This window comes from Peromyscus eremicus, chromosome 9, assembly GCF_949786415.1.
Source record: "Peromyscus eremicus chromosome 9, PerEre_H2_v1, whole genome shotgun sequence".
Lineage (NCBI taxonomy): Eukaryota > Metazoa > Chordata > Mammalia > Rodentia > Cricetidae > Peromyscus > Peromyscus eremicus.
Genome location: NC_081425.1, coordinates 69,025,876 through 69,036,993, shown reverse-complemented (window position 1 = coordinate 69,036,993; position 11,118 = coordinate 69,025,876). Strand labels below are relative to the sequence as shown.

Here is an 11,118-nt window from a genome sequence, read left to right as displayed (position 1 = left end):
ACTACAGACCGATCTCCCTCATGAATATTGATGTAAAAATACTCAATAAAATACTGGCAAACAGACTCCAAGAATACATCAAAACAATTATCCACCATGATCAAGTAGGCTTCATTTCAGGGATGCAAGGGTGGTTCAACATACGAAAGTCCGTCAATGTAATACACCATATAAACAAACTCAAAGAAAATAACCACATGATCATATCACTAGATGCTGAAAAGGCATTTGACAAAACCCAACACCCCTTCATGATAAAGGTCTTGGAGCGATCAGGAATACAGGGAACATACCTAAACATAATAAAGGCAATTTACAGCAAGCCAACAGCCAACATCAAATTAAATGGAGAGAAACTCAAAGCAATTCCACTAAAATCAGGAACGAGGTAAGGCTGTCCGCTCTCCCCATACTTAATCAATATAGTACTTGAAGTTCTAGCCAGAGCAATAAGACAACATAAGGAGATTAAGGGGATACAAATTGGAAAGGAAGAAGTCAAGCTTTCCCTATTTGCAGATGACATGATAGTATACTTGAGCGACCCCAAAGATTCCACCAAGGAACTGATACAGCTTATAAACACCTTCAGCAACATAGCAGGATACAAGATCAACTCAAAAAATCAGTAGCCCTCCTATATACAATGGACAAAGAAGCAGAGAAGGAAATCAGAGATACGTCACCCTTCACTATAGCCACAAATGACATCAAATACCTTGGGGTAATACTAACCAAGCAAGTGAAAGACCTATATGACAAGAACTTTAAGTCCCTGAAAAAAGAAATTGAAGAAGATGTCAGAATATGGGAAGATCTTCCATGCTCATGGATAGGCAGGACTAACATAGTAAAAATGGCAATCTTACCAAAAGCAATCTACAGATTCATTGCAATCCCCATCAAAATACCAACACAATTCTTCACAGACCTGGAAAGAATAATACTCAACTTCATATGGAAAAACAGAAAACCCAGGATAGTCAAAAGAATCCTGTACAATAACACAACCTCTGGAGGCATCACGATCCCTGACTTCAAGCTCTACTATAGAGCTACAGTAATAAAAACAGCTTGGTACTGACATAAAAACCGACATGTGGACCAATGGAATCGAATTGAAGACCCTGACATTAATCCACACACCTATGAACATATAATTTTTGACAAAGAAGCCAAAAGTGCACAATGGAAAAAAGAAAGCATCTTCAACAAATGGTGCTGGCAAAACTGGATATCAACATGTAGAAGGCTGCAAATAGATCCATATCTATCACTGTGCACAAAACTTAAGTCCAAATGGATCAAGGACCTCAACATAAATCCAGCTACTCTGAACCTGCTAGAAGATAAAGTAGGAAGTAGTCTTGAATGAATTGGCATAGGAGACCACTTCCTAAATATAACACCAGTAGAACAGACACTGAGAGAAACAATCAATCAATGGGACCTCTTGAAACTGAGAAGCTTTTGTAGAGCAAAGGATACGGTCAACAAGGCAAAGTGACAGCCTACAGATGGGAAAAGATCTTCACCAACCCCACATCTGACAGAGAACTGATATCCAGAATATATAAAGAACTCAAGAAATTAGACATCAAAATGTCCAACAGTCCAATTAAGTAATGGGCTGTAGAACTAAACAGAAAATTCTCAACAGAGGAAACTCAAATGGCTGAAAAACATTTAAGGAATTGCTCAACATCCCTAATCATCAGGGAAATGCAAATCAAAACAACTCTGAGATACCACCTTATGCCTGTCAGAATGGCTAAGGTCAAAAACACTGAAGACACCTTATGCTGGAGAGGATGTGGAGCTAGGGGAACTCTCCTCCACTGCTGGTGGGAATGCAAGCTTGCACAACCACTTTGGAAATCAATATGGTGCTTTCTTAGAAAATTGGGAATCCATCTCCCCCAAGATCCAGCTATACCACTCTTGGGCATATACCCAAGGAATACTCAACCACACCACAAGAGCACTTGTTCAGCTATGTTCATATCAGCGTTGTTTGTAATATCCAGAACATGGAAACAACTTAGATGCCCTTCAACTGAAGAATGGATAAACAAAATGTGGTACATATACACAATGGAACACTACTCAGCAGAGAAAAACAATGACATCATGAGGTTTGCAGACAAATGGATGGATCTAGAAAAAATCATCCTGAGTGAGGTATCCCAGACTCAGAAAGACAAACATGGTATGTACTCACTCATAGCAGGATACTAGATGTAGAACAAGGATGACTGGACTGCTACTCACATCACCAGGGAGGCTACCTGGAAAACAGGACCCCAAGAAAGACACGGGGATCACCCAATGACAGAGATATGGAATGAGATCTACATGAACAGCCTGGACATGAGTGGGGGTAGTGAATGGTGAGGGTCGAGGGAAAGAGAGCTTGGGGGAGCAGGAGATCCCAGCTGGATCAACAACAGAGAGGGAGAACAAGGAATAGGAGACCATGGTAAATGAAGACCACATGGGAATAGGAAGAAGCAAAGTGCTAGAGAGGCCCACAGAAATCCACAAAGATACCCCCAGAACAGACTGCTGGCAATGGTTGAGAGACAGCCCGAACTGACCTACTCTGGTGATGGGATGGCCAAACACCCTAATTGTCATGCTAGAAACCTCATCCAACTACTGAGGGGTCTGGATGCAGAGATCCATGGCTAGGCCCTGGGTGGATCTCTGGGAGTCCAATTAGCGAGAATGAGGAGGGTTTATATGAGCGAGAATTGTTGAGACCAAGGTTGGATAAAGCACAAGGACAAATAGCCAAACGAACGAAAAAACATGAAATATGAACCAATGGCTGAGGGGTCACCAACCGGATCAGGCCCTCTGAATGGGTGAGACAGTTGATTGGCTTGATCTGTTTGGGAGGCATCCAGGCAGTGGGACCGGGTCCTGTGCTCATTGCATGAGTTGGCTGTTTAAAACCTGGGGCCTATGCAGGATCGCTTGGCTCAGCCTGGGAGGAGGGGACTGGACCTACCTGGACTGAGTCTACCAGGTTGATCTCAGTCCGCGGGGAAGGCTTTGCCCTGGAGGAGATGGGAATGGGGGGCGTGCTGGGGGGAAGGTGAGGGGGGCGGGAGGGGGGAGAACAAGGGAATCCGTGGCTGATATGTAGAACTGAATTGTGTTGCAAAATAAAAAAATAAAAAAAATAAAGTAAAAAAAAAAAAGAATTGCCTTTAATAGTACTCTAAACTGCCTTCACTAAAGTACTGAATAAATATTTGTTTATGAAAAAAAAAGATTTCTTTGTAGAACACATACGTGATAAATTATCCAGATGGAAGAATATTTAATGTGGGGATAATGAAGCCCATGCTCCAGAGTCCCTTACCCAAACTGACTCAAGGTCTAAGGAGAGCCCAGTGATGATTAAATTGTCTTCAGTTTTAAGTGGTGTTCAAAACTAAAATATTTTGAAGACTGTTCATCACCAAATACCCCTCAATTACAATTTTCACCTGCCAGTTGGTGATAAAGTGGCCATAAATATGTCTTTGATCTGGCTAGGATGAGTGACTGAGTTGGACTTATTCACGTGACCCACTGTCATTCATTGTACACATAGAAGCTGCCATCAAGATTTCACAGCCTTTAGCTAATGCTGTTTTACATTGTGACTATTTGCTTGTTGGTTCCTTAGCTCAAAGTCATGTTGGTTTATCAACAGACAGTTTCTGGTGTTGGAATCTGTAGCTCCCCTCTCTATATTGTTGAATATAATACAGCTTCCGATATTCTTTCCTGTTCTCACTGCTTGCTGCTGCCATACTGGGCACACTGATCTGTCTAAAGAGGATTCTGTCCTTTGTGTTCTTCCTTTAGCACAAAATTACCTCATTAAATGTTACCTGTTAAGGATCTCAATGACTTCATTTTGATTGATACCATGCACAGAGACTACAGAGAGAGGGGTGGGGGGAGGGAGGGAGGAAAGAGGGGGAGAAGGGGAAAGAGAAGGAGGAGAGACAGGGACTTATTCCTACAATTAACACTCAAAATACCTTGCTAGAGGGAGAACTGTGGTAGTCTAATTGGAATGCAATGCTCATAACTCCTGCCCTCTGGTGTCCATGCATGGCATTGTCTTCTCAGTGGGAAAGACATAGACTGTGCCAGGTGACAATTCTGAATTATGTTGTATTTTATAAGAAAAGTCAAGGGACTGCATAGGTTACTAAGTCTCTCATCATCATGTTGAATTTGAGTTTCAGTTCATCAAAGTGAAGACTTTCTGTAGCAGACTTGCTGTTTTTTTTTTATTGTACTTTTATAAACTATTCAAATTTGTACTTCTTAGTTTACTCTTCATATAATAACAAATCTACAATATTCCTAGCAACATCAATCACATCTTTTTCTTGGGTATTTTGATGACACTGTGTAGAAATCTGGTAACTACGCAGTGTTCTGATTTCTATGTCCCTGGTACTTGTTTTGAAATATGTAAAGGTGCTGTAATTTTCTCACTCTAAAGTATCATATTCTCCCATTTCAGTTCATAACTTTGTATTCTTCTTTTCTAAAAACTCACAAGTCTCTACTTAGAGAGCATTAAGCTTCCTCTGTGCGTGATCAGAAAGCCTTAGAATTCACATTCAGAAGTCAGCAAAGACAGGGGGAAGTCTACTGCCCTTGTGAACTTGTTATTTCTCAATTGGGCCTCTAGAGGACACTCCTTTCTAAAAGGTAAATGATGTTTTCATAGGTTAGAATAAACACACAGAAACCTTCCTTCTCCCCCTACCCTGTCACACTCCTCTCCCCTTAGTGCCTCTCCTGCCCCCTTTGACATTACATTACCTGTGTTCTACTACCTTACCGCTTTCTCCTAAGCTCTTTCTTCTGGCCCTCATGGTCCTGTTCTGGCTTCCTTGCTTATGCAGGGGAGAGGGATTTAGTGGGTTCTGGGAGGAGTTGTAGGGAGAGCAGGGTGGTAGTGGTGAGCATGATCTGAATACTTTATGTTCACAGATGAAGTTACTGAATAGTTACTTTTTAAAATCTTTTCCACTGCTCTGGTAGGTGTTCTGACAGAACATACTTTACGCAGATGCCAGAGACAGGCTAAGGGAAAGACAATGTCTCTTCCTCATTGTCTCTGTATTGTCCTGATGACAAAGGCATCTAAACCTCCTTAAGCTCAGAGCAACCCCTGCCTACCTCTCCCAGTCCTCATGCTGTTCATGTTTCATTTCCAGTCTCATTTCTCAAGCAATCATCTTTATAGTGAAAACTTTCAAATGCATCCCTCTACTGTTATGAACTCTAGTGCATTGTTCCAAGCAGTCACCATGTGCAATAGCACACCACCGCTGCTGCCCCTGTCGCTCTGGAACACAGGACTCCTATATTGGTTTTCCCCATTGCACTTCCTTTTCATGCTATCATTGAATGTTTTCTGTACCCTGATATTGGGTTTCTCCGGTGATGCAATAAATCATATCAGGCCAAACTAATAAGATCATTTTTAATGTGAGCAAAGCAACTCCTGGGTGACTCTTGGAAAGGAAGCAGGAGAGAAATCATATTGCAGGTCTAGAGACCATGTCATAAGTACCCTGTAGATGTGGTCTTGAGCATCTCTAGGAGAGGAGCCGACCCTTGGTGGGCTTTCTGAGGGGCAGGATCTGGAATTGGAGGAATGGAGCCTGAGCAGAGATTCCCAACAGTAATATTTAAAACAATATTTGGAACAAACCTTTACTGGTGCAGGAGTATCCTAATTTTTAAAATGATACTAAAACTATTAAACCATTACATCTATACTTACTCTATCGTTATGATGCTGTTTGTTTTGCTACTGCAGTGAGTTTACTTAAATTATTTCATGGGTGATGATTCTTTTTATTTTTCAATGTGTATGAGAGTGGGTCTGTGTAAAATGTATGGTACTTGTGTACAGGTTCTCAGGAGGACAGAAGAGATTGTCAGGTCCCAGGATCTGGAGCTACAGACAGCTGTGAGCCACCTAAAGTAGATGCTGGGGAGGGAACTAAGGCCTCTTGGAAGGATAAGGATCCTTATCTGCTGAGCCATCTCTCAGGCCTCAGTAAAGGGTGTTTTGTCAGAACATGCATCTGTTTCCTGAGCTAAACCTTTAGCTGTTGCTTCTCTGAGTGTGCATGGCTCTGTGTGCTGCTGAGGCTTTTTCTGCTAGGGAGAGGCTGGTCCTCTCCTGCTTTCTGGATCCCTAACCCCACACAACCCCAGAGTCATCTCAAAATGCCCTGCCCCCACTGCACTCCACCCAGACTCTCAGGCAGGTCTGGTGTGGGAGGAGCTTCAGGCTCAGAAGGCTGGGAGGGAACTCTGCAGTGTCTGGCTTGGCAGGGTTCCTGGGTGGAGCTGACTGGTGACAGGAGGAGGGACATTCAACAGCCATCCTGACACCACAGCCCAGGCCTTGGTTCCTTGCTTCTGTCTCCAGCAGCCAGACAAGCACCATGAAGAGGCTGCTGTGCTCTCTGCTGGGGCTGCTGTGCACCAAGGTTTGCTGTGAGTCTGGCTGTCCACATTCAGGGACAGAGAGGATTCTGTCAGCACATGGGGGGTGGGGAAGCAGCTCAGGAGTCCTGCAGAGCTCCCATCTTCTCAGAGGACATGGGGTGTGTTCAGGGTTCTGTGGATGCTCAGTGACTCCATCTGTGTCTCTTTCTCTGTTTCTAACCAGGGGTGAAAGGTCAACAAGTGAAGCAGAGTCCTGTGTCCTTGGTTCTGCAGGAGGGAGAGCGTGCAGAGATGCAGTGCAACTTTTCCACAGTTTTGAGCAGTGTGCAGTGGTTTTACCAAAGTCCTGAGGGACATCTGAAGAGCCTGTTTTATAGTTCTTCTGGAACAAAGCAGAGTGGAAGACTGATGTCCACAACAGTCAATCAGGAACGTCGCAGCTCTCTGTACGTTTCCCCCTCTCAGACCACAGACTCAGGCACTTATTTCTGTGCTATGAGTGCACAGTGCTCCCCACACACCTGCAGTCAGTACACAAACCTTCAGCAGGGTGGGTGTGGCTCTTCCCTATCATGAGACATCAAAATTTCACCACAGTATATCTGCTTGATTTAATATCCGTTTTCTGTATAGAAAGAGTTTTAACTTCTGGTAAGCTTTTGGCTACGTAGGTTAAGGATTTGGGTCTTTAAATTCTCAATATATTCTCCCTCCTGAATCATAAATATCCATCTTAGAACTAATTGAGGACTTATAAGTAACATTTTACAGATGAGCGTATTGTATTTATGTGGTTTGGAATAAATATGATTATACACATATGTGTAACAATGATTAATAAAAGAAATAGCCATAAAGTTGAAAGAGAGCAAGGAGGGAACACAGGAAGTTTTGGAGGGAGGGATTGACATGATTAAATTATAATCTCAAAAATAAAGAAATAATAAAAATGAATGAAAGAAAACTAAAGTTTATGATTTAATAATCACCATGTATACAATTAGTCTATATAAGGGGTCAATAAATTTGACATGAAATTCAAACATTTGCTTATTTTATAAGCTTTATTGTAAATAACAAGCAATGTCATCTCCTTTTGTCTTATGACTGGCTTCTCTCATTCTCCAGAATGAGGTAGTTTTTGGCTCAATAGAAAGATAGGGAATCCTGGGGATGCATGGAGGAAAGTCTGGAAGGGGTAGAGAGAAACTAGGCTATAGCTGATCTCAACAAAGGCACATTCACATTCCATATCAAAAATATTGGCTCCAGAGGAAGATTCAATGCATTTCTTTCTTCAAGGCATGGTCTTCTAAGCTCAGGACACTGTTGAGTGAAGACCTTATTTGTCTACAGAGGGGCAGTGCTGCTTCAGAGCAGGTGAAGGTTGTGGCTCTTACACACACTGCTCAATAAGCTAGAGATGATTATTTAAAATAACACAACCATTATCTCCTCCGCCCTTAAGTTTAACTAGAGAAGAAAACATGCATCTGCCTAGCCTTTTACCTATATTATACCTGAATATCCTGGGCCCATAGTGAGGACAAATAGGAATTTGCAAGTGAACACAATGAAGATATATGCTATCCTTCATGGCTGGGGCCAGATCACATCACCTTCTCTAATGTACATTTCTAAGTTTGTCACCCACACTTGGTCTGATATCCAGTCACCCTGATATGACCTGTATCTAGAATTACATTATATATCCTTTCCACTGGGAAATCTACCCATGGTTTGAAGCCAGCTCAGTCTTCTCCATCAAGATCTTCTCTGACTGGATCAGGAAACAGTGTCCACACCCTTCCTTCATCATCCTGTCTAGACACACAGGTGTCTTCGGTAGGCTTCAGTTTTCTGTTCTTGAGTGCTGAGACAAGAATGAAGATAGAACAGTGTGTGTCATGAAAGACACCCGAGTACTACTGTACAGTAGGCAGTTAGACACTCAGCAAATACACAGAACTTCTTCCTCATCCTGTTTACCTTTTTCAGTTTCATGTCCCTGTTTTCAATCATTTAATATTTTAATAGCTAGTGAAAACTTCAGAAATAAGAAGTCCATTTGTTTTAAACCACCCCTTCTTCCTGGTATTATCAGAAATCCCCCACCACTAATTGTGATCTTCTTTGTTCTGCATCTCGCTGCTGTCCATGCCACTGGTCTGTTTTCACTGAGCAGCCATCTGTGTCATCAGAACGACTGTGCAGGTATCAGTGCTGTGTGGTGCTGCCATTTAGATATGCAAAAGAAAAGGCACATGTATTTCATTTCAGTGAAAGTGGTAAAGCTTTTCAGGGATGCATATGTAGGTATAGAAGAAAACACAATGTGTGTGTGTGGCTCGGCAATATTTGTGATTTGAGACTTTAGGACATCATGGAAGGTGTTCCCCATAGATGATGGAGGTAGTGTGTGCTGGACAGATGTCTGGCTGAAAGGAGTAAACGAAAAAGAAAAGACACCAAAATGATAAAGAAGGAACAAAAAACCTCTAGGATGCTGAAGTATAATCTATTTAGATAGGATTTTATTATTTTTCTTTTCTTTTCTTTCTTTTTTCTTTCTTTCTTTCTTTTTTATTCCTTCCTTTCTTTCTTTTCTTCTTTTTTTAACCTTCCTTCCTTCCTCCTTCCCTCCTTCCCTCCCTCCTTCCTTTTCTTTCTTTCTTTCTTTCTTTCTTTCTTTCTTTCTTTCTTTCTCTCTCTCTCTCTCTCTCTCTCTCTCTCTCTCTCTCTTTCTTTCTTTCTTTCTTTCTTTCTTTGTGTATTTCAGAAAATTCACACTGCTATTCTTGGTGACTATATTAATACACATTTCTGCCAACAGTGTATAATGATAGTATTACAATGACAGGATTTCTGATTCTCAGTGTCAGTATTTTCAGCAATAGTAACTTTGAACAAAATTCGGGAATACTTCCTATGTCAGAAATAGCTTTAGACAAAGTGTTTGTGAGGGGTGGAGCCTGTTGAAAGAATTTAGAGCCTGTGAAGTTAGAGTCTGTGTTCTAGGGGAGATAAAAGGCCTTCTGAGTTCTCCCCAAGCTTCAGTCTAGGAGGAATGGACAAGATCCTGAAAGCATCATTTTTAGTCCTGGCCCTTCACCTAGCCTGTGAGTCTTGGAGGAGAAACTTGAGAATATGGAATTTATGTGGATGCTTGAGGGAACTGGGGCACCAGACAAAATCATAAATGTTAAAAGCATCAACACCAAGTACATACCCAGGAACCTAATGACATTTATTATTTCTCTACACAGGGGTGAGTGGCTAACAGCAGGACAGACGTGACCAACAGCAGGTGAGACAAATTCCCCAATCTCTGACAGTCTGGGCAGGAGGGACTTCAGTTCTGAACTGCTCTTATGAGGATAGTGCATTTGACTACTTCCTATGGTACCGGCAGTTCCCTGGTGAAGGCCCTACACTTCTGATAGCCATACGTTCTGGGTCGAATAAAAAGGAAGATGGAAGATTCACAGCCTTCTTCAGGAAAAGTGATAAACAGCTCTCCTTGCACATCACAGACTCTCAGCCTGGAGACTCAGCCACCTACTTCTGTGCAACAAGTTCACAGTGCTCTCCAGGCACCTGTAGCCCACATCCAGCCCTGCAGCTGAGGCTCCAGCAAATCTTTGCTGTGGGGCAGAGCCTGGCAGAGGTGCAGAGGGATTTATTTACAGGAGCAGGTGACAGGTGACACAGTGAATGTAAGGATTAGACTCATTCAGGCCAGAGACCAAGCTAGGTGAAAGTCACGGCTTGCTTTACTCAAGTCTCCCTTTGCTCGTCAGGCACCACTGGAGTCATACATGTAGTTCCTTAACTATCTTAGTTGAATTGTTTTTCTGAATAATTGTACAAATAGTTGTCTGTGTGGATGGATTGTACCAAGTGTAAATTATAACATCCCCATCTCCCTACTGTAGCTGGAGTTTTCTCCAGTCCTGCCTGGTCCACAGTCAGGACAAATCTCTCTCACCTGCCAGTCCCACAGTCACTTTGACCCAACTGAGTAAACACATAGAGACTTACATTGTTTAAACTGTTTGGCCTAATGGCTCAGGCTTCTAGCTATCCAGTTCTTACATCTTTAATTAATCCATTTCTATAAATCTATACCTTGCCACGTGGCTAGTGGCTTACCAGCATCTTCACATGCTGCTTGTCATGGTGGCGGCTGGCAGTGTCTCCTCCCACCTTCCTGTTCTCTCAGTTCTCCTTTCTGTTAGTCCCGCCTATACTTCCAGCCTGGCCACTGGCCAATCAGTGTTTTATTTATTGACCAATCAGAGCATTTGACATACAGACCATCCCACAGCACTTCCCCATTTCTTTTTTTTTTTTCCAAAGGAAGGTTTTAACTTTTACACATCTCCAAAGCCAGTTTGGTATATCTGGGAATTTGGGTGTAGCTTCTTTTACTACTTGCTGCTGGAGGGCAGGTGCTGTACCTTATGGGGACACAAAGAAAATTTTAGGATTATGGAGTAGTCCATGAGGGTGTATCGTCTGAGCCAGTTGCCTTGAATCCGATCTGGATGTTGGATTATCTGGGCCATGGTGTCATCGGACACCTTTCAGGGGGTTTTGGCTGGTCAAACCTGATATATCATAATCTGGAAC

General features: G+C 42.4%; 1 pseudogene and 1 gene segment (V, D, J or C); both read left to right on the top strand.

Moving 5' to 3' along the window:
- Positions 1-6,482: 6,482 nt before the first annotated feature.
- LOC131919000 (T cell receptor alpha variable 22-like) lies at positions 6,483-7,062 on the top strand. The segment is given in 2 exon segments: positions 6,483-6,534; positions 6,710-7,062. Coding segments are annotated over 2 exon segments (405 nt in total).
- Positions 7,063-9,553: 2,491 nt separating this feature from the next.
- Positions 9,554-10,192, top strand: LOC131918999 (T cell receptor alpha variable 23/delta variable 6-like; annotated as a pseudogene).
- The last annotated feature ends 926 nt before the right edge of the window (positions 10,193-11,118 follow it).